The sequence below is a fragment of the Aythya ferina genome (genome assembly GCF_964211825.1).
Source record: "Aythya ferina genome assembly, chromosome: 25".
In the NCBI taxonomy this organism is placed as follows: domain Eukaryota; kingdom Metazoa; phylum Chordata; class Aves; order Anseriformes; family Anatidae; genus Aythya; species Aythya ferina.
Genome location: NC_140323.1, coordinates 6,029,155 through 6,057,154, shown reverse-complemented (window position 1 = coordinate 6,057,154; position 28,000 = coordinate 6,029,155). Strand labels below are relative to the sequence as shown.

The 28,000-nt window shown below is 52.0% G+C and overlaps 1 protein-coding gene across 1 annotated transcript; it reads right to left on the bottom strand.

The window, feature by feature from the left end:
• Positions 1-5: 5 nt before the first annotated feature.
• Positions 6-27,981, bottom strand: GNAI3 (G protein subunit alpha i3). The gene is made up of 9 exons (XM_084498071.1): positions 27,736-27,981; positions 14,795-14,837; positions 14,552-14,693; positions 12,269-12,426; positions 5,533-5,661; positions 3,020-3,149; positions 2,338-2,491; positions 1,247-1,456; positions 6-1,144 (listed from the first exon to the last, which is right to left on the bottom strand). The coding sequence occupies exons 1-8, from the start codon at positions 27,851-27,853 to the stop codon at positions 1,266-1,268; spliced, it is 1,065 nt and encodes a 354-aa protein (XP_084354197.1). The 5' UTR covers positions 27,854-27,981; the 3' UTR covers positions 6-1,144; positions 1,247-1,265.
• Positions 27,982-28,000: the final 19 nt, after the last annotated feature.

The following is a 28,000-nucleotide window of genomic DNA, read 5'->3' as shown; positions in this document are numbered from 1 at the left end:
TCAACTGTTTACTCACCATTTTAATACTGCCAACAACTATAACAGATTGAAACTGTACACATGACAAACTGGGAAAAGAGTCTAAATGCAATGGTTCAGCAAAGGAATGTACTGACTGGTTCTGAACATTACTACAGTAAAAACAATGGCAAACAAGAATTTGGCACCACATATACAAAGTAAAGGCATGCTGTCAATACAGTTTAAGAGTCTCCGAACAGAAAAAGCCATGGTAAATGCAGAACAAAGTGCACCCTTTAAAAAATTGCCCACCGGTTTAGACCAAAAATGCACAAGAATCTAAGTGGTTGATTTAGTAGCTCTGTAGCAGCACACATTTTCCATCTAACTTGGAGCTCAGCATTTCAGCTCTCCAACTGACACAGCCCGGGTACATGTCCACCACAAAGCTGGCTTGATGCTTACCACACAGTATAAATCCCATTTGGATATCAGCATAAATCAGGTTAACCCCTAACCATAAACTAAAAAGACTTCGTATATCCTGCTGCAGAAGCTTCTTTAAAAAGCCTTATGGTAGCAGGACGGTAACAAACTACACATCAGAAAAAGCCGAAGCTATCGCCGTAAGAGCTCTAAGGATCCATTAAGTAGTTGCAGAAATATTAAATTCTGACCATACCAAGTGTTAAAAACAAAGAGTTCCTGCTAAGAGGAATACTTTCTGCATGATCTGGTCACATGTGCATAGTTAAGTGATTTTTTTGTTTTTATTTTTAAAACAAGATTTGTTTGCAAATAAAGAAATAAAATTTAGTAAAGTTATAGTTTTCTTGATGGAAAAAACCTTAAAAACAGACTAGTGGTGGCTTGTTAACCAAAGAAAGAGAGAAAGCTACATATCGAAGGTCTGGAATCCAGCACCTTAACTTCACAACAGCTGTACACATTTGAGATTACACCATCCAAACGATGCCAGGATGATCTAGTCACACTAACAGTTGTTCCATCTTGACCTAACTTCAACATCCCATATCAATATAAAGGTCCCTAATACAGAAGATTGTGCTAAAGAATGCAACGATTCTGCATGCTGTTTTCGTTTCCCTGGTCCTGTTCATGCTTGCAGCTGTCCCCATGAGGCAGCAAAGAGTCTGGTTCTCAAAACGCCACATCATAAGAACTGAAAAGAGAACACGGAGCATTAGTGCAGTACAAGACAAAGCCAGACCAAGCTGGTGTGCAAAGCTTAAACTCTGCGCGCAGCCAAGCAGCTTAGCTTTACCTTCTTCCCACGCCCCTTCTCAATAGAGTCCACATTCCTTCAGGTTGTTCTTAATGATAACATCTGTAACAGCATCGAACACAAACTGCACGTTCTTGGTGTCAGTGGCACAGGTGAAGTGTGTGTAGATCTCCTTGGTGTCTTTTCTTCGGTTCAGATCTTCAAACTGACACTGGATGTACGCAGCTGCTTCCTCATATGTGTTGGAGCCTGACAAAGATAAGAGCCCTTACTTTAGCCAGCAGTTCACAGCAGAGAGTTTTTGCACAGATCTTTTAAGCACATATTAAGCTGCTTGCAACCATCTGCCTTATCCAGCTACAAATCCAAATCCACAATTAACCCCTTCTTGCAAATCTGAAGTCTATTCCCAGCTTCTGCCCAGTGACCTTGGACAAGTTGTTCACTGCTGCAAGTCTCCGACTGCTCCCCACCCCAGACCCTCCGCTCAGAGACTGGAACATCACCATCACACCTCTTCACGAGCAACCTGCGAGATCCAAAAGGGAACGCTGCACATCGGCTACCAAAAGGCTTTGTGCTAGAAACAGTTATATTGCAAGAGCGACAATGACAGGAACAACCAGGTTTGAGGGAAGGGCAGCTTCAAAAATCTAAATGCCTCAAGCACTGACCACGTAACACACCGTCCCTGTGCAGGTGGCAGCAGGGAAGGGCTGCAGAACAGACTATAGCTGAAACAGACACCAGAGTGAACAAGGGTCTTACCCAGGATGTGGATAAACTTGATAGCCTCTAAAATAGATGTTAAATGGAAGCATTGTCCTAGTATAATGTGGAAAACACAGTGACCTTGACTTGCTGAAGTACAATACTGTTAAGTGTCTTTGCTTTTCAAACTCCAGGCCATAAAACACATGGACAAAGGCTATTCCAAACCACAGCCATGCACAACCACGTCCCTCCTGAGAAAATGAGTTATCAGCTAGCTGGACAGCTCAGAGATGCTGCCCGAGAGACACAGTGATGGGAACAGGGAAAAAGATAATCTTGGATTTTGTAGGCTTTAACTGACTCATTCCTGGCCCTGGTGATGCAAACAAGATGCCATTTCATGAGCCCAACCTTACCTGTGTATTCTGGATAGCAGATCGTTAATGGGCTTTTCTTAATCTTTTCCTCAAACAGGTCTTTCTTGTTCAAGAAAAGAATGATCGAGGTGTCTGTAAACCATTTGTTGTTACAAATGCTGTCAAACAGTTTCATACTCTCATGCATCCGGTTCTGAAAAGTAAAAAAAGAAGAAGGCAATGCATCACTCCAGAGCTATTTAGGGAGGATGAGGTGGGGGCAGACAGGCTTTACTACAAAGGCCAGACTAAGGCACCAAGCATTACACTGCTAAACACGCACGTCCTCACTGTCACCGCATCAGGAACAGTGCCCGTGGCCCTGAGGCTGGTGCTGCCTCACCCCGCTGCTCCCCCAGCCCATGCCCGACCCTCCACGGAGGAGCTCACACCTCGGGAAGCAGGCTGCGGGGCCAGCACCACGAGCCACCCTCCTGTACACAGGCCCTGGGGAAAATTGTGCATTACAGTTATCTTTCTCTGGGGCAAGATACCACAGGCTGCTGCAAGGAAGTGCTCTTCTTTACAGCTCTCAGGCCACTTCAGGGAACAACCACCACATAACAAAGGGAACGATCTAGAGACATGCCCGTCCCACACAGGATAAGATCTGCACTTGCTTCCACCTCCCTTCTGCTACAGGGCCACCCAGCCAGGCGTTAGTAACTTCTCGATGACATACCATTTCTTCGTCCTCGGCCAAGACAAGGTCATAATCACTGAGGGCCACACAGAAAATAATTGCTGTCACGCCTTCAAAGCAATGGATCCACTTCTTCCGCTCTGACCGCTGGCCACCAACATCAAACATCCTGGGAGAGGCAGAAGAAAAGTCTCAGGAGCTAAGGAGACCTCTCTCCCTGGCCACCACCCCATCCACAAGAGATGGGGAGGCTCAGCTAAGGACTTTCCAACAAGCAGGGGTTAGGGAAAAACAGGTACACAGCCTTCCATCAGCAGGGCCAACAACGCGGAGCCTCCCTTCCTCAGGAGAATTCACTGAATTCTTTTTAGAGCAATTTCAGCAGGAAGAAGTAGAGGTTCACCTACATCACTATCCAGAAGTCTGCTGATTCATCAGGGCATGCTTATTTTGTTCTCTGTCTTCTATTTCCTTAGCAACAATCCATTTGCTTGACTGGACTCCAAACACCTACTCACAGCCAGCTCTTCCAGTTCATTTACACTGCATCTCACAAAGGATTATCTGGAACACGCTACCTGCATGCTACTGCTGGGACTCGGAAGAATTAATGAGGTTAAGAAACAGCTTTTTGTTTGTTTGTTTGTTTTCAAAAATAAGTGTCTGTTGTCTACTGAAGTTTAAAGGCTTCAGCTACTTACAGAATTTCTGGCTATAGAAGAGATGCAAGCACCTTGGATGGTTACAACACCCTGCTCACTGAAGCATTTTGATGAGATGCAGGGTTGCCCACTATGTTCTGATGTGCTGTGACTTAATTAAATCAAGCCAGATACAAGTCAATATCCAAGAGCTATGGAAATCATAAACATCGATTTGTTATCACAGCAAACACATAGACAAGAGACACTATCCAGTGTGGGCCAAAAGCAATACAACTTAATGACAGCAAACAAGGGAGCCAGAAGAGCAGTTCAGCTAACTCCAATTTTCTATTTAAGGTAAACTGTCCCAGTGGAGCACAGAAGGAAAGATGAAAATCTCTGCAAAGATACTGGCTGTTTACTTAGTTTGCATTATTCGCCATTACTCTCTGCTTTTAGCACACAGTCATCTGAAGAGGAATAGCATCCCTGACAACTCAGCTTCTCCAAGCTAATCCAAATTCAAGTCACAGTTACACTAAAGCTACCTCAGCCCATTATTAATGTCTGAGATTTAACATCAAGGCTTCTGTCGCAGGAAAGATGGCAGCTTCAGGGTTTAAGATGCATTAATGCTTTCCTTTGCAGAGCAAATCCCTCTGAGATGAGACACCTTGTGTGCCTCTGGGGAGGTGGGGGAAAGAGCAACCCCCTCTGAGGCATGTGCATAGAGTGCTCAGTCATTTCACTTTGAAAGAAGGGCTACAATGATTAAATCAAATATGCCTGCTACCTCCAGCTCACTCTCCCATTAGTCAGACGTGATGATTTTTGAAAGAGCACCACACACTGCAGCTGGAAATACTAATCCCAATACATTGTGATGGAAGACAAGTTTTCCCTAGATGAACCACAAGCCATATAAATAGTTCCGAGACGCAAAGTGTTTGGGCATTTTTGTTAGAACAGTTCATAAGTTAAGACATTTCAGAAGCCAAAACGTACTGCTCTCCCAAACAGCGTGCAAATGGATCCAGTTTTATAAGCAATGCATGGATTTTTGCTATAGTTCTTCCAAACTGTTTTCAAACACAAACTAAAAATAAGCCAATAAATTTAAAGGCTTTCAGCAACAAAAGCTTGAAAACATTGCTATAGGATGAAGGGAATTCGCCCAAGACACAGGCACTGTTTTTCTACACCCACGTCCTGCGACAGCACTGCTCACCCCCAGGTCCCCAGGCTGGTTGTTAGGAGCGTGATCGCGACCCAAAGCGAGGATTTTCTAAGGAGCAGACCAAGAGCAGGGAAGACAGCTCGACTGCACACTAGCAGCTGCTAAAAGGTTAGAGGGAGTTTGGTTAGTGATACTGAAAGGGACACTGCCAGGACCAGACTTGGTAGCTGAGCCCCTCAGGGGCTGAATTTAGGAGGCAGAGAGGGGAGGCAAGTCCCATCCTCTGCAGTACCACGTGGAGGCAGCCAGGCCCCAGCACTCCTCCTCTGCAGCAAGTGTCAGTCAGCAATCACTGGCTTTGTGAACACCATGCACCCCAGAGCCAAGGCTGGGTCTTCACAGAGAGCCCTTCTCTTCCATTCAAAGAAAGGGGTTAAATTCAAACTCAAAACCCAGGAGTCAGTGTCCTTTTAGTATTTTTTTTTCTGATCCTGTAAACAAGCAGTCAGTACCTGTGTGTGCGATTCCAACATAAAAGCAGCTGAAAAGAATAGAAGAAGGCAAATAAAAGTCAAACCAGTATCTCCAGTGAGCAACACCAGTAGAAAGGGAGTACAACGGAGGCGAGGACACTTAAGAGCACGAGGCGTTTTGCACCGGGGGTGCAGATCTTACTGTCACGCACCAAGGAAATCACCGCAGTCCACAGGGACACGCTGCCCTTCACTTACTTGAAGTAGAGGTCCTTGAAGGTGAAGTGAGTTTCCACGATGCCTGTAGTTTTAACTCTGGTCCGCAGAACATCCTGCTGAGTTGGAATATAGGTCGGCTGGGATATTCTATCCAAGTCATTTAGGTAACTAAACCAGAAGAGACAACATAAGATGAGCTTTTTTTAGCCTCTGTGTTTGCTGTGAATCTTTTATAAACTGCAGAAGAAAGTCATCACAGAACTTATTCACCCTCTTCACACAATGCAGACCTCAAACACGCAGCAAACAGACAAATCCCCTTGGGTCTGCCTCGGGATGGTTATCTTTTTTTTTTTTTTTTTTTTTTTTTAACCCCCTTCATGTGGCCTTGCAGCACGTGTTAGGTGGAGTTCAGCTGGTCAGGAGCAGTGCTTAATCAGAGGCTAGCACAAGAGGTACTGCTGATGCAGAAGCCATACCAAGACTGGTATCTCTTGGGGCAATTCAAAGTAGTCAAGGTTTTTCACATCAAAGCACAAGGCAATAAATCCAGTGGCTCACTTTAAAGGGCAAGAATACATCAAACAAACTAGCAGGAAGGAATTAAGCGCAAAGACCAGCGCCACAGCAAGCAGATTCATTCACCTACTTCAGCAACAGCAAACTAACAACCAGAGGTGCCTTAATCCCAGCTTCTGGGAGGATGCAGCAGAAATTTGTAACTCTTTCAAGCTGCAAACATGACATGCTGGGAAGCCCGCGTGCCTGCGGGCGGCCCCACAGAGCCCAGGGCTGCTGGAAGCGCCCTTTTCTCCATGGCACCACAGCACCGTGCTCACCAGGACCCCGACTTCATTTCAGCTTCAGCAGATTCCCTTTGAAGTTTGGCTCTCGGATACATCATTTCCTGCAGCACCATAAATCGTGCCCTAACCAGCAACACCTCTGAGCTTGTTTTTGCCCGTTATGAGGACAGTGAAGCCTTCTCACTGGTGGAAGCAGAAGAGATGACGGCAGCTCCATTTGGAAGGGACCTCTCACAGCTACGGGCACACCTTTACCCTGAGTGTCTTTTTAATCAGCACAGAACTGTACAGCTGTCACGGTGGCACAACGGTGTTACGCTATCTTAACGACCTTGCCATGCCAAGCAAGCAGCATCACAGACCATTAGCGGGCAGAGTTTGCTCACAAGCAAACGTTGTGCCCAAAGTTCACTCGCCTTTTTCACCAAGCAGGCAGCCCACCGAGCGGCATCTCCCTCCTCTGCCAGGAGCACCAGCGGGTGCTGGCCCAGTGCTGACCTATTTTCTGAGCCCCAGCAGAACCCAGCCCACCTGCCAGCCTCCTGCACCGCAGGGCTCTTCTCCAAGGGCTGGGATCTGCAAGCGGTTTTAGCCCAGGACAGGCCAACTCCCCTCATTCCCTCCTCCTGTCCAGTGGGATGAGAGGTTTGCAAACTGCTCTTTCACAGCACCACGGCGCCCGTAACTCACGCTTGGGATTGGCTTTAGATTCAGTTTGGTAAAACGGAATTTGGAAGGCAGCTCTCTTCGTTAGGCTTCTCGTAAGCATTTCTGCTGAGGATTTAACTTGCCCAAGTGGTTAGCCTCTTTCCTACCAGTGTTAGTTCAGCTGGGACACTGTGGTTGAGAACCAATGGAAGAGATGGAAATGAAACCTAAGAACTGACCCAGCAACTTTTAACAGCTTGGCTTTGATGCAGGTCACAGGGCTGCCCCAAATCACTGAAACGATAAATGTGCAAGCTGAGGCTGTAAAGCATCTGCTCCTAATTGCCAGCTTTCAGCATCAGGAGTCTGGGCAATGAAACTGGCATAACTCCCACTTAAGGCTTTTTAGGCAGCCAGGAGTGAATAGGGGCATCTCCCATCAACTGCACTGCAAAGTGCCGCTCGAACACTTGCATATCGATCAGCGGAACAAGGTGTATCAGGTTAAGCAGTACTCCATCTGCACGTTCCCTTAAAAATAAACTCGGCTAGATTAATTCAGAGGGACTCCAAGGGCAAGTAAATACCAGACCCCATGACAATGCTGAAGCAGTTGGATTTTTGAGCAGGGGATTTTTTGGTACTAGTTCCCATGTACACGCAACCCCCCCCAGCTATCTGGGGCTCGCCAGGGGCAGATGACTTTGTGGGCACAAACCACCGTGCCCACCGCACGCCTCCCAGCTGCAGAAGCCCAGTCCGTGCTGACCACCTCCGTCTCCCTCCATGACATACAGGCTGAGTGAAACTTGGAAAAAAAAAAAAAAAAAAGGAAAAGCACAGTCTGAGACTCATGGCTTTGAGCTACTCATCACTCAGTTTGCCTCAGAGTTTACAGATGTTCCTCTAAAATACTGTTTCAAGAACTGAAAATGCACACCTTACTGAATCTTGCCACATCCCACGCAGCTTGCAGCCCTGTTCACAACCTCCTTTGTCACTGGGCTGCAGTCATACGCTGAGGCTGCGACACTTGTTCCCCACCTCGTACCCGTGTGTTTACAGAACCAGCTATTTCTCATGCTCAACACCACCTCGCAAACGCAAGCGTGCAAAAGGGTGGTTTTTTTCCTTGTTTTTTTTTTTTCTTTTTTTTCTTTTTCCACACTGAAAACTAGGCTTTGGGCACAGAAGTGCTGACCAAAAGCCTGCAGCATAACTCATGTTTGCGTTAGTGACCCTCCAAGCCTTCTCAGGACAGCCCTGGTTCGATACCGACGTGTGCGTGGATGTGTAGTTCCAGCCTGATCAGCTTCAGCACCATCCTGACTCACGCTCAGGCCGACTGCTCTGCTAAGGAGCACTGACAGCAGCAGCAGGACTCTGGAGCACACAGCTTTCAGGAGGTGAATAAAACACAATTCCCCTCCTCCACACACTCACACGAGCCCCGGAGTGGCATTTTCCTCACAATTCAGTCATGCTTCCTTTCAGTGCTGGAAAGAATGCTCCCAAGGCCAAAAACTGCTCTGAAAGATTCATACAAAGCATTTCTTACGAAAGGCACTCGCAGCCAGAGCTGCGGGAGGGAGGGGCGGCCCCCACAGCCGGGAGGCAGCGCCACAGACAAAGCCTGCCTCGGACCTGCTGCCAGGAGAGGCGCAGCCTGGTGCCCAGCTGGGTTTTTGTCTGCAGCCACCGAACGCCGAGCTTTCCAGAAGCCTTATCACAAGAACCCATCCGTGTCAGCCTGAAAATGCAAACGGTATTCCTCCTTCCACAGGAGGTCGGTTCACACAGACTTGATCTACAGCCAAGCCTTCCTGCAGCAAGAAGAAAAAGGGTGAAGACCTGGTGAATCCTGTATCTAAAAGATGTCTTTTTCAGAAGTCTGCCTCCTCTTTCCCTGCATCTTTAGGTCGGTTTTGGCAGATGATGACATTAAACAAAGCAGAAAACATGGTAACAGAGCAGGATTTCCAGGAAAAGGGAATGCTGCGTGTTACCTTTATCAATACAAATGCTCATTTGGAGCAGTTCAGACAGACCCTAAGTCTACAACACAGACCTGCAGATGAAAAAACTCTCATCTGAAACTTGAACTGTGATCCCAAGGTGGTGTGTTACTCGGGAGGAATCACAAGAAAGTAGCACCAGGAGACACATGGGAGAGGTTCTATTTGAAAGTGAAGCAAATAAAATAAAAAGAAATCTAGGTTTTACCCAGCATCATAACTGTAAGGGAATTCAGGCCAGAAATGGCACTTGGGAGCGTGACAAGAAATGCCAGGATACGGAACAGTTCATCAGAAAGCATGCTAATTGCCTGCGGATAGCTCCCAACAGTATCTGCAGTTTGGTGCCTGCATGACCTTTGGAAAAAGCAGCAATACCAGCAAGCAAAATATTTTAGAGCATTATCCGCTTTCCAACACTTACAAGTATCAGATAGAGGCGACTGCAGAGATGTGCAAGACAATAAGCCTTAGCATCCACACTGCTGCCTCATCGCAGGTTTTTGTTTGCTGTTGCTGTGACACCAAGAATCGTGCACAGGGTTCCCAAATGCTTCTCCACAGCACCCACTGGAGACAGGAGAGGTGATCTAGGGAGAGCTGTTTGTTCACGTCAAGAGGTAAAGAAGAATAGGAAACTGCAATATGACAAACAGGGACGTTCGAAACATCACACCAAAAGAGCACGACAGTTGCTAGAGGGACGTTATCAGATGGTGCCTAAGAGAAGACACTGAGCATTTATGCCAGTGTTTGAATATCCACAGTTTACACCAAGAATTAACTCAACTGTTCCAAAAACCAAACCACACGCCAGAGAAAACATGCAGAACACTCAGGTTCCAGGACAGATCGTTTGGATTGGTGTTACCAGTGGTTATCTTCAGGAGCTTGCCAACACCCTTTGCATATGCACAACAAGCACACTGTTACAAGGTGAGCTCCCACGCGATGGGCAGGATCCATACTGCACAAGGGGAATGGCTCAGGCAGGCAACAGTGGAGAGAAAAGTTTTCAGAAGAATTTGACACAACCTTCCAAATCCTAGCACTCCGCCACAGCACTCCTGTCAGTTCCTGATGATAGTCAAACCACCTCATTTTCACAAGTGATCATTTGTATCTTGCTCTTTTTCCTTTTCAGGTGTCTCAGCAGAGGCCCTTGGGTCTGATCTGATGCCAGAAGCCCAGCACCAGGGTTGACACACAGTGCAGTGCAGAATTTCAGCTGAAAAACCAGCCACCCCAAAAAGAGCACTGGCTGCCAAGCCCAGTCCTGCTTGTAACAGCCACTGAAAGGAGCAGAGAGGTGACGTTCCCCCAGCAGTACTGCACACAAAAGCTACTGCCTACACAATCACCACCACAAGAAGGGATTGCAAGCCAGCCATCCTTTAAGCATGGACTTAAGAAACACCAGAAGATAAGGCAGGTCAGGGGCCACGTGCTGAGCAAAGAGGAGCAAATGCTGGCCACACGCTCACTTGGCCACTCGTTCTGTACATTAGCAAGGCAGGGGGCCCATGGAAGAAAACAGGTCTTGAACTGTGTGATTGCGCTGTGCTCGCTCGCAGCATTTCCTAACCGTGGAGTTGCCTGGCGACTGATTCAAAAAACAATGCTGACTTCATGCAACTTCCTGCGGTCTTAGGACAGGAAGCAAAATTCTGACGCCTGTATCAGAAAAATGCCACACGGGTCATCACCAGGCTGAAATCTCTTTGCTGCAGATTTGACACCAGCCCATTAGAGCAACTCCTCACAGCAGGTGTCCACACATACCCGAGATGGGACATGCCGCAGATACTGAGGAACAGGAACAACCCACTAAAGCCCAGTCTTTGAAAAGCAGTCAGGTGAAGCCATGTAAGCACTCAAGCAGGCTTACACCCTCTCTTCCCAAATTTGCCTTGTTGCTGGCCCCTTAATGCCCTGTTCTCCAGCCTGCCTTCATTCACATTATCTTCCCAGGCAGACCATCAAGACCACAAAGCCAGGGCTCCCTATCTTCGCTTCCTCCTTAAGCTCCACTCAACCTCTTAGGTTTTCTGCCTTAGATCCTGTGCGCAAGAAGAACTTCAGCTTTCCTCCTCTCTCCCACGTCTTTTTTTTTATTAAATCTATTCACTCACTCATTCTCATCTATCCTTTTTTCTCCCTTTAAATATGAAGCTTCCTCCTTGTGTGCTGCAAAGGTACTCAAGAATCTGAGCCTCTTCTTGTCAACTCACTTAACCTTGATCTAAACCCATGATTATCTGCCGATGTGTTACAATTTAAAAAAAAAAATCTTGCTTATTTTCAAGCTAAAATTTGCTCTGCACAGACAGAGCCTGCAGGCAACTCAGCTGTGACTCATCTAAAGTTTCTTTATAAAGTGCTTCCAAACTAATTTTTCAAAGGCATAAAACACGGCCAAACTGAAGAATTTTCAGGTGGACATCAGGAAGCATGCTTGACCCCAAAGTCATCCCTTCTGACTTATAAAACATTTGCTCTAGAGAGACCAAGCATGCAATTTTTTCCATAAAGAAAAAAGCAACAACTGTCTTGTTTTTTTTAAAAGCAACAGTTTCCCCTCCCTGCACTAACCTGCCTCTTAGAAATAGATAAGGCATTCTGGTCAAAATTCTCATTAATTCCAGCCAGCTGCCAGCAGCAGCCTACAGCGTTCCTCACTATTTATCTAGTCATAACTTTCCAATTGTTAAGCAATTGTGTGCATTTTAGAAATAGAACGGTAAGCAGGTTTATAGCTCGCCTGCAGCACTGCCTTTGTGATGTTAAGCACAGAAACAGAAGCGTAGCGAGAGCTGTTAAAGAAAACAACTATATGAATATTGAATTGCCAGTATCAGGAGAGCCCAGTATTGGAAATTGTTGGTCACTGTGAATTTGGTAGTTAAATCAGAAGCTCAGTTTCAGGAAGAGTTACTCCCTTCTGCAGGGAAGGAGTAAAGGTCATGTCGCTGATGATCTGCTGCAACAACTGATCTTAATGCAAGGTGGTACATTGTTCTTCCACTCCAAGCAGATCGCCAAGTTCACCTAGGCTCAAAACAAGGAATGCTTTTTCTTTTTTCTAGTCTCATATGCAGGGAAAAGATAGAGTAAAACTGACTGATCAGCTAAAGCTCAAAGTCAGCTTGAGAGCCAAGCCCTGAGAAAACCCAGCCCAGCTAGACTACGGTTTCTGTCCGCCCACTCTGGAAGCGGTTTCTGTCTGCTTGCAGCCACGGAAGTCCTTTTTGAGGACCAGTGTTTGGTTTGCTGTGAAGAACCCAGAAGCCAGTAACGGTCTCTTACTATGATGCAGAGTCATTAAGTTGATATTCTCTTGATCTGCTGAAGCAGGCCTGAACCCCAGCATCTCTCCATAATCGCTTGATCACACCAGCTAGCTCAGCAGTCATCACTCCCTCCTCTGCGCTTCCAGCTAATACAAACAGCTGACGGGCGTCGTCCTGCAAGAAGAGGTGAAGAAAAAAAAATCAAAATCAAAACTTAGCATCAGAAACTGTCTTAGAGGCTGCAGCAACTGCACTAAGGAGTCATGTTCCCCTCTGCCATGCTGTCCAGTCTTCTCCCGCAAATCACCACGTTCTTCTTCATCCTGCAGTCAGAAAAGTGAGATCTGTGCCAGAAACCACCTCCTCCAGCCTGTGGGGTGGGATGCACTGCTGGCGGGTGGCAGCCTGTGGCACACAACACTTCTGTAGCACCAACACCACAGGGATCTCCACCCCAGCACAACAGGCAGCATTCACATCAGAAATGCTGCATTTCAGTAACGTGGCACACGATGCCATCATCAGAGGAGAGGTAAGAATGCCAATGTGCTATTATAGCTAAACTATAAATAATGGCTTATAACTGAAAAAGCTTTATCAGAGCAGTGTCATACAGTACGGTAACAAGGAAAATCTCAGTATCAAAAGCAAGTTTTGGATGATTACAGGTTTAAAGCTTTGAGGATACGCTGTTTGCTGCAACAGCTGTCAGAAGGAAAGGAGACTGATTTCCTAATCAAGTGTTTCATCAGGAGATGGGACAGACTGATCCGCATTTGACTCTCTGCCCCAGAGCACAAAAAATTCTTTTCAGAAGTCTTAACGCAGGACCTTACTTCCCAAGCAGAAAAGCAAGCTTTTTCTCAAGCTTTTCAAACTAAGCAAGTTAACAAGCAGAATTTGAAAGTGGAAAACAGGCTGACCTACATCCCACACTGATGTTTACTTCTGCAGTGATCAGACCTGCCAGCTTCCTTTCAGATGTAAGAGACCTTTCACTATCCCAACAAGTTCTCAACTGCAGCAGACTGTCTCCCTCCTAATATCTGCTCCTCTCCAATGAGTATCTGTATCTGTACTGTCCAGCATTTACCAGCAAAGCTTGGAAAACAGTCAAATCTGCCTGCTACTCCAAAGGGTACTTCTCCCGAGCACAAGGCAACAGCCACCTAAATTAATTTAATCAAGGTTTAAATCACTGCAATACAGAGCCGGAGCTCAGTTATGAGTCTTTGCACGTGCTGCACTTATGGGTACAGTGCTATGCTGACAAGTCATACGCTGTGGTTTGCTGGGAGGCAGTAGATTTAGTTACCCTGGGTCTTGCCCTACAAAACTGTAACAAGTTGTTTGCCCTTCAGCGTAGTTTGGGGCACGGGAAAATTCTTGGCATTCAGCTCTTGTTCTGCTTTTGCAAAGCAAGCTAAGCTTGGGCAGGTCAACTGAAAAAAAAGGAACTTGGATTTTAACATCTTCCTCCTTCCAGCCACATTAGCCAGGCTGAGATCATCACTCAACCTGCACAAGCTCAGAGGAAAGGTGGAGCAGAATGCCAGGGTGGGTTTGGAGAACAGTTGAGTAACAGCATAGGTTAGTGCGCAAGTGAATATATGCCCTTCAGCAAGGACACTTTGTATCTTAAGTTCCAAATATCTGCAGTTGCGACACAAAGAAGCAAAGTGTGTTACTTCACTTACCGTGTATTAACTGTAAGCACAAGGAATCAGTGCAAGTCAGCAAACGTCACAGGCTGTGCAGCCACCGCCCAGAATACACAGATCCCATCTCCTACTCATTTTCAGGAGCTTCTGACTTCCCATTCTGCCTGTGCCTTCCCCCACCACGACAGTTAAGACTTCCTCTCTTCAGTTTCTACCAGCTTGAAGTACTGATGGTGAACACCAGTAAGAAAGAGCACAAGGAATCAGCAGAACTGAATGGTAAAGGAGGGCCTCCAATCCTCAGAATGCTAAGACTACAAGTGTGATCAAAGTTTATTTGGTTCAGCTTAAAGACTAACTGGCACAACGCCTTGAAACACTAATGAGGACTGACGTCCAAAGACAAGCAATTTAAACCAAAACTAAGAGCTTTGTTAAAAATTCAAATACCTTATACAAATGGTTGGGGATTTTTATTTATTTATTTGAGCACTCAAACTACAGATCGTGAAGTGTCCCACTAATGCATCTTGCAACAAACATACTTCCACTATAAGCGTCATGGGCAGAATTTCCAGGATTCATTAACACAAGTCACAGCACCAACTCAGACTAAGGGAAATAAGTGAAATACTTACTGCTCTGGCAACTTCCCCAAAGTCTATCTTTAGCCTTCCCATGGCTCTTATGATTGCAATGATGGACTGGATAGTATTGCTGTAGACAACCACTTTATATTGTTTGCATTCTTCCTCCGAATAGCCATCCTCATGAATAATCCTGGAAAAAAACCAAGCCGTCACTCCCAAGCCAAAGCACAAGGGCACTTCTTATTTCATCTTGCACTGAAATGCAGTTCACATGACTGCACTCTCACTTACTTCATCTGCTTCACAATGGTGCTTTTGCCAGATTCTCCAGCACCTGAAAAGCACAAACAAATTCCAGTTAGCAAAGTTAGAAAAAAAAAAAGCAGATTGTGCCCTCCTCACTTCCAACAGAGAGGTTGACAGGGTTTGGAATAAGATGCTTCCTGTGCTAGCAGAGCCCCATAGCAGCTGTACCGTCCCCGGGGGAGGGATGGCACCTATAGCTGCACCCTCCTCAGGATTTATCTAACAGACTGTCTGCCCGCCACCCCTTGTTTCCAGCTCACTAACTCCAGTCCGAGGCAGCCCAACAGCTAAATGCATGGATGCCATCAGGTCCTGGCCACTATCGCCGGGCTGAGCAAGAGAAAAGCATTGGCCTTGAACAACCAGGTGGGGATAGCCACAGATCCTGGGGCACTTTCACAAGGAACAGCTAACTCAGAGCAATCTTGTGAGGTATTCAGAGGAAGGGAGCAGACTCAGAAGAGAGCTCAAAAACATGCACAAATTCTGCACACAGATCCAGGTGAAGCAGCTTAGGACATTAAAGGCCAGAAATGTGTTACTTTGTCAGAGCAGGAATACCATGATAGATCTTGCAAGGTCCCTCGGCCACTTTGCGGTCAGCCAAATGCTGCCCATAATGTTCTAAACAGAAAAACCCAGGCGCGCTCCCGTGCTCCATTAATACAGCACAGTGGTAAAAGCACACTGACAGCACTCCCGAGCCAGGTGCTTCTCAAGAAGCCGCAGCAGAATCCAACGAGGCCTGCCCAGACTTGAAGTGGCAACTCCCGGCCACCCGTGAGTCACCAGCAGGAAGAGCAGGGACCTGGCCTCACGCTGCAGCCGCTCGCTGCTTCCCACGGGGGAGCACAGCCACAGGACAGGTCGGGCACCTCCACCACGGCACGGCACACCCACAGCGCATGCAAGGCAAATTGCAATTGATTAACAAGTTCTATTCTCCATCGTTTCCCACAATACAAGCTTTATTATTCTGGGGAACCGAGGACAAAGAGACCCGCAGGTTTACTTAGGAAATGAGCACTTGCCACAGGATGACTTCCAGCTGAAGTATCAGAGCTGTGGGCAGCAGCACCTGGCCACGCCTGCATCGCAGCCGCCTTTCCTTCAGAGGATGGAGCAACCTGCCTTGCTGAGCCCCTGCACACCGCGGGGGGCTGACTTATTCCAGCCCGCCGAGTCAGAGGCTCCTTTCACCAACGTTGCTTTCAATCCAAGGCATCGCAGAGCGCTCTGCACCCACTTCCCAGGGTGCAGCGAGGGCAGCAGCCACCTCTGCTCACCAGTGCAGCGGGCACTGGCTCTGTGCCCCAAAGCCACGGCATTATCACAGCTCGTTATCACAGCTCACCGAGCCCCGCAGCAGCAGCAGCCAGGGGGCATTGCCCATGCGAGGCCCGTGCCAGTGATGAAGCACGCAGAAAGCACGCAGGAGTCACTGTGTGCCAGCGGACAGCTGGCTCTGCTCTGCCCCGTGCGACCACGCAGCAGGAGCTGCCTGCAAACAAGCTGGACCAGCCATGGGTTTCAGGCTGCTCGGCCTAAAGGGCTCGCTCCGAGCTGCAGAACTGGGTTTGCTGAAGCCCAAAGAATGAAGCTGAGCCTGTCTGGATTTGGTTACGTGACTAAAGGTGTCCTGGCCAGGGGACCCAGCCTGCCGTTCACTTCCAGCACAAGGACTGCAGGTGCCCCAGCGCACACTGAGAACTGGCGGACTGGTGACCCTGAGCAGCATTGCTGCCAGCAAGGCGAGTTTTGTTGGGAGAGGAGAATCCCTTTTAGGTTATCAGACTGATGGGGAAAGACCAAATTTCAGGTATAAAAAGAGGCTGTGAGAACCGGGCTGTGGCGTACTTCTCTAGAAGAAAGTAGATGAAATGCTCTTCCAGAAAAAGAGCGTTTCCCAAGCCTCTTGCAACACCCAAAGCGGACTACACTGCATTCCAGTTCCACTCCTCTATCCCTGAAGCCTTGGGAAAGCCGGCTCCTAGGTACAGCACCACAAATAGGGCATGAAAGCAGTGCTGTTGCTCAAAAACAAACAATTCACTGCCCGGTCTCACTGCTCGATGCCATGCTGGCATAGGAACCCAGAAATCCAACTCCCGAAGACAGAAGGTTGCTTTGTTGGGTTTGGGAGCAGGATGGGTACGCTGCTTCCTCGCTTGGAACTTCACACATGTTCTAGCTTGCTCGTTTCACCTTCCCTATTCAGCCAACAGGGTTTTGGTGGAGGAAAGGGCAATACCGCAGAGAACCTGGAGGAACACGAAGTACTTGCAAGAACGTCAGGGTAGGGCTTACAGCACGGGCTGGGAAGGAGCACACAGGACGGCTGCTTTCTGCCAAATACAAGCTGCCGTTCACCGGCTGTGAGCACGCTGTCACCCTCGGAAGAAGGCAGCAATCATCCCAGGACTGAGCGAGGACAACGCTGCCTTTACAGACACGCACTGTGCCCACTCCCAGTGCATCCGTCAGTTCCCAGATGTTGACGTGGATTCCTGAGGCTCTGCTGCTGTATTAAATTACAACAGAAAGTTTCCCCAACATCAGACAAGGTCATTTTCAAGCTGAATGTGCATTTCCTCCTAGGGAGCTTCAAACCCAGCAAGTGGTCAAATATTTTTACAGCTCTTGGTGGCTGAAGACAGGAGATGCAGATCTGGTTCTTCACCCAGCAAGAGCTTTCGCAGCAGGACAAGCAGCTGGATGACAGGTTCTCAGGCTGTCAGGTGGGAGGAAACCAAAGTCAAATGAGGCCTTAACAAATTGTATCACAGGGCTGTGCCTCCAGCCTCTGTACGCAGAGTGGCTGGACGAGGGTTTCTGCTTCTTCGGAGAAGAGCTGAGGGACACGCTGCTGTCTGAGCAGCAGAGTGCCACTGCCTGGGGCACGCGGCCGCTCTGCTTGCTTCGGCTGCGCGCGAACACCTTTAAGCACCGATTTTGCAGATACTGCTTTGAGTTTAGCTGCCTCACCATCCCCCTCGGGGACGGCAGCACTAGCAGCTGCCCTGTGCAGCAGGGAAACTGCTTCCGAGATAGGGCATGTGGTGCAATTTAAATCAATTAGCCTTTAGTCTAGGCTGAAGGGTTACCAGATGAGTCTCTCATGACAAAGTACTTCCATGTCTGGAAACCAAAGAACTCAACTTTTAAATTATTCCTAAGCATAATTCATTTTTTTTTTTCCTTCCCTAAAGTCTTAAAGAGAAGATATTGCCAACTCAGCTCCAGGCAGAACAGGCAACATAAGACACATTCCATCTTTAAAGCCGTTGAAGAAACGTTAGCAAGAAATAATAACAAGGCAAGCTTTAAGCAGAATCCCCCAAACCTTTATTCAGATCTCCGAGGGAATTAACACCTTTCACCCAAGCAAACCCCGGAGGCCTGAAGCGCACGACGCAGCAGGGCTCCCCACCACAGCCCGCTTCTGCAGGACTCTATCCGAATCCCGGAGCTTGCAGGAAGCATCCTCCAGCTGAGCGGGCTCTTTCCTCTTGTTGTGCCCCCCGGGATGCCTGCCTCTCCTGGGGCAGGCTCGCTTCTAGCAGGGGTGACACCCAGCGCAGCGACCTGCTGGCTGCACGCTGGTGACAACCCCAGGCAGCGCGCACAGCTGGGTGCAGGAGCGTTAGGGCTCCGTGTACCCGGCGCCTCCGCCCCGCTCTGCACAAGGGCTCCTCCACGCAAGCCCTCGTGTTTCTTTCCGCAGGTAAGCATTCCCCTCACTTGGCCGTTGTGATGGGAAAGCCTCAGCGCTGCCACCTCCCCGCAGAGCCCTGCGCAGGGATTCGGAGGAGGCTCCCGAGCACAACCTCTGGCTCTTTTCTCATCGCCAGACTCGCTGCCATTTCCTCAGATTACCTTAAAATAATCCACTGCTGCAGCAGGCATCGCCGAACTGCCTGTCATCTGAGTGACAAAACAATATCAGATACAATTATGCCATGACAACACAGCCAAGTTGGTTATACAACACTAATTCGAGCCACATTCGTTTAACTCTTTCCCTTCTCATTTCCAACCCCACGCACCTCAGCAGCGGCCTCAAAAAGCAGCAGCCCGTGCTTTTGGGGACCGGGGTGCCCGTTCCTCACCCTACTGCTGCTAAGGGACCAAGAGGCAGGAAAAAGTGACCCACACCCTCTGCCCCTTTCCCTGCCAAGAGGCAGCCCAGGACAGGCTGCCAGGGCTGCCGCGTGTCACCTCCTCTGGGAGGGGATTCCCGAGGGAATTTTTCTGTCTGCTCCCAGCCTGGCCCCCTGGCCCTGCACCTCATTAAGCCCTCATTTTAAAGCGCCTGCCCTCCAGCACCACAATCACTCGCCAGGAGCTCCTGCTGGGACAGCAGCTGCTTACCAAGGCAATGGCTGGCATCAGGCATGCTCTCCTCCAAATTGCTCAGGAAAAAAACCAACACGTTAACACTGCCCCAGTCTATTCCACGACACCAGTGCTGCGTACTCCCATGAAGCTCATGGCATTTTCAGGGGCCCCCTCTCACTGCCTACCTGTGCTTTAATCTCCCTCCTCTCCAAATTTTCACAGTTGTTTGCATTTTACTTAGTTCCCAGCCCCAGCTTGAACATCTCCAGGTCTCATTTCTGTCCTCTGACACTTGCAGTTTGTCTAAATATTTGCACGTACCGGGCAAGCTGCTGCTCTGCCTTGTTCCAAGTCACTTGAGTGGCTGCAAAGGGTTTGCACAAAGCGATGCACATCAGGCCCTGGGTAACCAGCACTCAGCACACCCTTTGCTCCCGGGCGCACACAGCTCCATTTGCCCTGAATCCTGCTGTTTGCACTTACAGCGGGGCTTAAGCTTCAGTCGAGTACCTTTAGCAGGAAAAAGAGCAGGGACTGGAACGCTTTGCATAGTGCGAGCAGGCCGCGTGGCGTTGGAAGTGCTCGTGGGCCTGCAGGTCTCCAGAAGAGCAGGCAGCTGGAGCGCTTTGAGGAGCTGAAAAATCAGGAAATGAGCCACTGGATGTCACTGGGCCCAGCAATACCAGGGCTGGAACACTGCTTGGGCACTTCTCACTGTCAAACACAGAGCAAGCCTCTCCTCTGTGCTTCAGGTAGCAGTTACAGGGAGATCACCTTTCGTCAGGAGAAACCACGGCTGAATGGAGCAGGGATGTGCAGAGAAGGCTTCACAAGCCCAACGCCTCTTCTCCCAGACTGGCAGCAAGGAACACACTGATCCCACAGCTCTGCCTGCGCGCCCCAGGGAGGGCGATTTCCCCTCCCAAACCTCCTGCTGCTTTTGACAGAAGCGGCTCCCCCCCGACTGACCCCGCAAGACCCCCCTGCAGCCACTGCTCCTCCGCTCACCCCGCGGGGCCAGGATCGCTCCCCCAGAAGCCGGCTGGGACAAATGCCCCCAGCCAGCCCCTGCTTACTCCCGGGGTGGACGAGGGGGAACCTGAGGCAGCCCCAGGCCCTGCTGCAATGAGCGGTGCAGAGCCAAGGGGCCCCGCACAGCCTGGAGCTCACAAGATTTTGGGGAAGAGGGCAACGAGCATGGCACCAAAACACAGAGCAGACTGGGAACTGCAGCCCTGCACCGCTGTGCTCCAGGTACAACGGCATATTTAAAGAAGTTACCTCTTCATTCACGCCGCCGAGGAAATGAGAAAGGGAGGCCAAAGACTACCTGCACCTTCCAGACACGAGCACCGAGCAAGCTCACTGTTTCAGAAGGTATTTTAAGCAAAGTGCTCTTTCTAAAGCTCGATCAAAACTTTGGGTGAGGACTTTTTCCCCCCAGTTAAGGGGAAAAGCCCTGAAGCATCTGAAAGTTTCAGGAGGGAAACCAGGTTACTGCCAAAACAAATCCTTACTCGAGACTTGGAAGAGATGCACCTGGAATATCCACTAAAGCCCAAAAATTTAGCAGGCTGACACGCTGCTGATCCCTAGCCTCTGGAGGAGGCCACGCACAGCTCGTAACTACAGCAACAGCCCGCATCCGCTGCGAAACCACAGCAGGAGCTTGGCAGAAACCTCGGCAGACCGCTGCCGAAACAGGGGATGCTCAACCCCCGCTGAACCCCAAAACCCACCGAAGCTCACAGGCACTGCCAGAGCCAACAGCCTGGGAACAGCCCCGGGAGCAACGTGGGGTCACCCAGCTGGGAAGGAGCCCAGGGGCCGGAGCACGCAGCCGGGGGGAGCCCGGCCCCTCCAGCACCAGGACCACGGCGGAGCAGGGGCTGCTTGAGTGCTCGTAAGCATCCCCGGGGGGACACTATCTCCCGAACAGCACAGATGTTTCCTTTTGTCAACATTTATTCTAGCCCCTCCCTAGCAAACAGCCGTGGATATTTGCCTTTATACACAAACACGCTCCTAGGACGCGGTTTTCCAGGAGGCTGCAGCCCTGGCACGCGTTCCTCCTGCGCAGGCTGCACCCCCGGCCCTCAGCCCTGTGCCCAGCCCCAACACCCCCCCCTGCTGTGCACGCTGCTGGCCCCGCCGATATCCATCACGTCTCCCCTTGCAGAGATGTTTTATTTATTTCAGCACAGCCCTGGGAAGCTCTCGGATAGCACAAGGCCAGGAGAGCTTGGCTGACTACAGGACCCAGCCCCGGGAATCAGGAAAAGGAGATGCCATCAGAAAGGAGGGCAGCGGTGTCAGGCCACCGGGCCCCACGAGACACAGCTATTGTTAGAAAAGTCAACAGGAATCAGAACAGCTGAGGCTGACACGCTGTGACAGCGACAACCACACACTGGAAAAAAAAACAACACCCGTACCCAAAAGGGCCCAGCTCGGGCTAGCAGGAGCCAATGGTACAGGACGAGCTGTCGCTGCCTCTGCACGAAGCAGAAGCAGAGGATCCGCTGCAGGAAGCCCTTCTGAAAACCTCACCACCAAGAGCCCTGGCACCACGGTGACTCTGGAGGCCCCCCGGCACCCAGTGCGACGTGGGGGGTTCCCGACACAGCCCCGCAGGCAGCCCTCGTGCTGCATGCAACTGTGGATCTTTCCCATATGAACCCCACCTCATCCCTGTATGGAAAAGGAAGGGAGAGAGGCTTGCCTGCATTATTTGGCCATCAGTGTTTGTGTAAGCCTGAAAAATTAAGGCTTGAAACCACAAAGCTGCAAATGGCTCATAAGCAACACGAGCTCCTACGCACCCATCCTTCACCTTTTTCTTTTTGCCTAGAACCTTCCTAGGGCATCAGCCTTATTTTACATAAAGGCTTTGAACGCCTGAGCGCTGCCTTAAAGCTTCAGGGGAAAATTTTAACGCAGCCTTCAGTGGCTGCCCCACGCGGGGCTCACAGGGAGCTGGGGGAGAGACCCAGGGCAGGGCCAGTACCTGCAGCACGCGAAGCAGGCGGCGTCACCCCACAGCCAGGCAGGCGAAGCCCTCACTTCGAGGCTCCTCGGCCAAACATGGCCAAAAGCATTGCTCAACTGTTCTGGGGGGGCTGGATACGGCCCAGGGAATCCCACATCCACCCAACAGGCTCCAGGCTGGCCACGGCTGGAGCAACCCCCGGCACCGACAAACTGCCTGAGGAACTGCAGAAAGAGGCGCAAAACCAGGCAGAGACAAACCTAAAGGTGTCAAAAAAAAAAAAAAAAAAAAAAAAAAAAGCTCCCCTTTGGTAAAATTGAAAACTAGAAACTGGGGAGAGAAGAAAAGGCCAGCCCTGGCAGGACGCAGACTGCTCTTTGTCCTCGCATGCTGCTGCAGCAGGGCCAGATCCTGGTGCCCACGAACCCAGCGGCTTCCAAGCAGGCTGCGAGCGCTGGTGAAGCGACTCCGGCTGCACCCGGTGCGGGATGCCAGGGGTGCCGGGGGAGCCTCCGGCACTGCAAACGCTGAAGGCTAGCTGCAATAAGATTTGGGAGACAGCGTGAGGTAATGGGAACAGCCTGAACTCTTGCGACGTCCATTTTACCTTTGATACAAAATTTTTTCTATGGAAGGAAAACAAACAACAGAAACTATTTTCCTCCATGGCAAGAACCAAATCAAAGTTCACGTCTGATTTACAGCCACTTTACCTCATCCCAACCCCGCAGCGCACAGAAAGGCTGGTGGAGCTGACCCACTGCTGCGAGCCACGAACTGAAAGGCCCGAGAACAACCACAGACAGCGGGACAGCCTCCCCGTCCCCACCATTAAACGGCCAGCCGGCCAGAACCACCTGCACTGGCCGTGCCCTGCAAAGCTGGCACCAGCTCCCGGCAGCCCCATGAGCACCGGCACGGCCAGCAGCACCCTGACCCCCAGTGCTCTGCCAAGGGCCCCGACCCCCCCTCCCCACCCACAGCCCCGCAGCACGCTCTCATGGTGCAGCTCCCGGCCGAAAAGCAAGCGACCACCCCTGCTGGCTGCCCCGGCGCCCCTCTGAGCCCCCAGCTTTTTGCCTTCAGCCTCACCACGTGCTGCAGGAGCGGTGCTGAGCGCCGTGCCTTCCCCAACCTGCTGCAGAGTCAGCCCAAAGCCACGTTCAGCCTGCACGGAGGCAGCGAGGCAGCCCTTCTGGGCAGGACCCAGCACGGGGGCGCGTGCAGGGCCACGGGAGGAAAGGCACAGGCTGCTCTGCGGGGACAAGGGTGTGGGGGGGGGGCAGGCAGACCCCGCCACCAAGGCCCCTGAGGTGGGAGCTGTGTCCCAGAGCAGCAGAGACCTGGGCTGGGCAGACACGGAGGGAACGGTGAAGACAAGGGTCTGAAAAAAAGTTCCTCGCTAGCACTGCTGCCTGAGTGTCTCATTTTCCTTGTGACCCGGGTGGACTGATGTTAAATCCCCGCTGAATTTGATGGAGGGGCAACAGCCCTGAGTTTTTACAAACACTTATCAAAACGAGCAGGCGGGCAGGGCCCATGAGCTCCCCGCTGGGAAGCAGCACACACCTGGAGCAGGGGCGTACGGACACCCCAACACACGGAGCTCCCCTCGGGCCTCTGCCCACCCCAGGGCCCAGCTCCCGCTCGCTGTTTGCCCTTAGAGCTGGCCCAGTCGGTGCCACCACGGTAAGGAGAGAAGGGTAAACGAGTCAGAGCGGTTACCAAACACCAACTGGGAAAACACGAAACAGGAGACGTGCCTCTGGTGACAGCCACGGCTGCTCGGGATCGCTGTATGGGATCGCCGGGAACAAAAGGCGGTGGCACGGCGAGCGAGGGGGGCAGCGCACTGCCCAACCTCCGTCTGGCTTTGTGCGGGGTGCGCTGCAAAACCAAGCAGCAGCCAGCTCAAGCACCAAGCCCCTGGGGCTGCTCGACCGAGCTCCCATGAGGGAGGAGCACCTCGAGGACCAGAAGCGAGGAGCACCGTGCCTTTGCAGCTGCATGCTAGCTCATTGCTCAAAACTTTTAAAAAAGCCGCGTTCAAATTAAAAAATCCCTCTTTGTTAAAAAAAAAAAAAAAGAGTTATTGTGATGCTCTGCCTCCGCGTTTAATGAAACTTGAACCTTGTCCAGAGAGCCCTGGGAGGATGGGGCACAACACTGAACCCCCAGCCAGCTGCTCCGCCTGCAGCACCATCAGCACCGCGTCCCTCGGCTCTGCACGAGCACACGGCTGAAGCAGGAGCCTGCCCGGCACGAGGAGCTCGCGCTATGCAGCAGCACGCGAGGCCGGCCCTCACCCTGAGCGACCAGGGCCAAGCCTCAAAGATTGAGATGGATTTTTGTGAAATCTCCCATCGCCGCTCTGCGGTGAGCACTTGGCACCTCCCTGGCCTTCTCCTGCCTGCACCCCATCCTGGGGGGTGAAGACCAAGCAGAAGGGTTCGGGTCCTGCAGCCGACCCCTGCGAGGTGCAAAGTGGCAGCAACAACACGGGCACAGCCCGGGAGGCGGTGGGCACACGGAGAGCCTTCCTCAGCCCCGGCCGGGCACCAGGCGCCACGAGCCGGGTTCTCATTCACACAGCAGCTGCTCCCAAACGCTAACAGAGCTAACTGCACGGAGATATTGAACTGCCTTCTGAAAACATAACCCTGACTGCTGCGCCTGCGAGAAAACCCTCACGTGGCCACTCACGAGACCAGAGCTCGCAGGAGGAGCGCTCCAGACGCGAGGGCAGCACGTGGCAGCCACCACGGGACGGGGACGGCGCCGCCCCGCAGGGAGCACTGAGCGGCTCCAGAGGCGAGGGGCGGCCGGGCCCGGTGCCCCTGCAGTCCCCTGACACACCATCGCTGTGAGAAGCAGAGGAAAGCTGCCTGTAGGGACCTGTGGTATGGACGGCAACAACAGCTTGGCCTGGATTTGCGTCCCTAGAACGCCCTTCTCTGCGTTTCACGCAAGCACAGCCACGGCCGGCTGAGCACCATGAGGTGAACTGGGGGAAAAGAGGGGAGAACGGCAGGCTTGGAAAATAGCTGAGATCTCCAGGAGTAGCAGAGCTCGCAGTTTGCTGGGGTAGTTACGCAGATGAAGGCTATTTTAGAACGAATTTATGCGTTTAATTATTTTTGCATGAATTAGCAAGAGCCCTTCAATGTAACCACGCAGAGCATCCGAACCCCGTACCACCACAGCGGGCTGGGGACGGGCACGTTCTGCACACACACAATTTGGGGCCGGCTGCACCCACCCACCCCAGGCCTTTTCCACACCTCTCCACAGCGTGCAGCGGGACAGCCACATGCACCCAGCAGTGACTTTGTGCCTCGGAGCTGCCCAGAGCCCTCCAAGACCCGTCTCAGCACCTCTGGAAGGTGCAGGAGCACGGAGCCCCCGGCCCTTCTGCACTTTGCTGCTCATCCCAGCTGGAAAATCCCACGGCTTCCTACGTCAGGCAAATCGCATGCCCACGCCTGCACAATGGCGCTGTCCCAGAGGCAAGGTGGAGCGGGGCGGCAGCAGCCGGCGGGGCTCTAGGGTGAGCCCTCGCCCACTGCCACGTGCTCAGCCCCGGCTCGGGAGTGGCCAGGCACCGAGCAACCATCGCCTCGCAGGCAGGGGGTGGCAGGACCCGGGCTCAGCTGCTGTGCACCGCTCACGTTTATTTCTGGGAAAGACCAAAAAGCCTCGCAGGAGTTCCTCAACAGGCAGTGCTGTGGAAGCGAAACGCTCCAGGTGACCTGAGACCCCCACGCGGGAGCCACCGCACAAACCTGCAGCTCCCGGACCTTCACCCGGCGAGCGGCGCTACCTTGGCCAGCACCCGAACCCCTGCGGGGTCCCATCTCCCACCTCAGGCCAGGGGAAGCTCCGGGAAGCAGAAGGGGCACGTCAACCCCCTCTCCTTCCTCCTCTGCCAAGGAGGAGACACTGTTTAAGGAACAAAAGCCCTGGTGCTGGGTGCAGCGCTCACCTCCCACCAGCTCCCAGACCTGGCAAAGAACGCACGCGAGCCTTACCCTCATCTATGGGGCTCTGCGAAGCCCCAAGTAGGGCAGCGATTTTCACAGGGCCGGGGAGGAACATACGGAGTCCAAACTTTTCTCTCTAGAGAAATGCGTTTCTGCTAAACTTCACTGCATCAGCAGAACGGCGGGAGGCTCGCTCCGGTTACATAAACCACCGCAGGAGCTCCGACGAGTTAATGATACGAGACACTACTTATCCGAGACATCTTAATGCTACGTTGGGAAAAAAATGCTTGCTCAAACAATGGAAAAAACTCGTGAACTTTTCCATCAGCTCCTCGATCCCTCCCCGAAAGGACGTTTGTTCCCACTGCAGATTATTTTCTGCTGGCAGTTGGCTGCTCTGCTCTACCTGCTCATTAACAGAGCTGCACGTGGGGAGGGCGCATTTCAGCGCCACCGAACCCCCTTTGATCAGCACGAATCCTTCCACTGATTTTTCAACTAGAAAGCTGTGACGGTGGAGACAGGATGCAGGCCACAGCCAAGCGTGAACCCGATCCGAGGCCCGACGCAGATCTCCTCCCAGTTATCCCAGAAAAGCTTCACTGGACTTCGACATATGTGACCCCACTACTGACAAGGTACCCGAAGGCACAGCAGGCAGGCATTTCATTGCCTCCAAAGCCATCAGAAACCCCAAAACACAACCGCTGCTTGGGTTTTGGAGTCTCACCCAGGCTCTAGGTTAACGCGCTCTGAAGACAATTATTGGACAACCTTTTGGGTAACTCCCCCGACTCTGTCACCCGCTGCCAAGGTCAGGCAGTCCTGCCCCAAAATCCTTACAGCCCTTCCCATGTTGCCACAGAGAACACCAGACCGCAGAGAAAAAACCTGGCACAGGAAACACAAAGGGAGAACCGTGCCATGCGCTCTCCCTGGGAATGTGCACGCATTGCTTACTATCAACAGCACAAATCCCCGCGGAATAAAGGATTATCCTGACCCTCGGCCGGGAAGCTCTCCGTGTGCACAGATCACAGAGCTCAGAGCGCTTTTCTCAAGGATATGAGCGAAAACAAGTTAAAAGGGGGGAAAAGAAGCGTTCACAGGAGGAGGACCCCTCGGAAGGCAGGATCGCTAGCCTGCTCCTCCTGTTCGAAGGAGAGAACCCAGGCGCCTTTGTTCTGGCCCTCAGCGACCCCACCCGCCCCCACCTGAGACGGGGCCCAGCGGCGCTGCCCCAAGCAGAGGCCCCGGGCGGCCCGGCACGAGGGGGCCGTGTCCGGGCGGGCTCCCCCTGCCCCGCCCCGCCCCACCCCGCAGCAGGGCAGCGGCGCGGGGGCAGCCCCGTGCCCGGCGGGCCCCCGGGGGGCAGCGCCTCCTCCTCACGGGCAGGAACCCCCGGCACGGCCCCGGCACGGCCCCGGCACGCAGAGCCAGCGCCGGGGGGGTGCCCCCAGGACAGCCCCGTGCTCAGCCGAGCGCTTTTCAAGCTCTCGGACAGGCGCAGCCCGCGGTCGCCCCGCACCGCGAGCCCCAGGGAGCCCCCCGGGGGGGGCCGAGCCCGGGCAGGCGGCGCCCGCAGCGCGGGGCCCGGGGTCCGCGGGGCTCCTCACCGAGCAGCAGCAGCTTCACCTCCTTGGCCGCCTTCTCGCCGTCCTCCCGCAGGTTGCGGTCGATCATTTTGCTCCGCTCCACCGCCGCCTTGTCCTCGGCGCTCAGCGTGCAGCCCATGGCGGCGGCGGCGGGCCGGGGCCGGGGCCGGGCCGAGCGGAGCGGAGCGGAGCGGAGCGGAGCGGGGCCGCGCCTCTCGCCTCCCTCCCTCCCTCCCTGCCGCCTCCCCCCGCCCGGGCGGCGCCGGATTTCCGCCCGCCCGCCGCG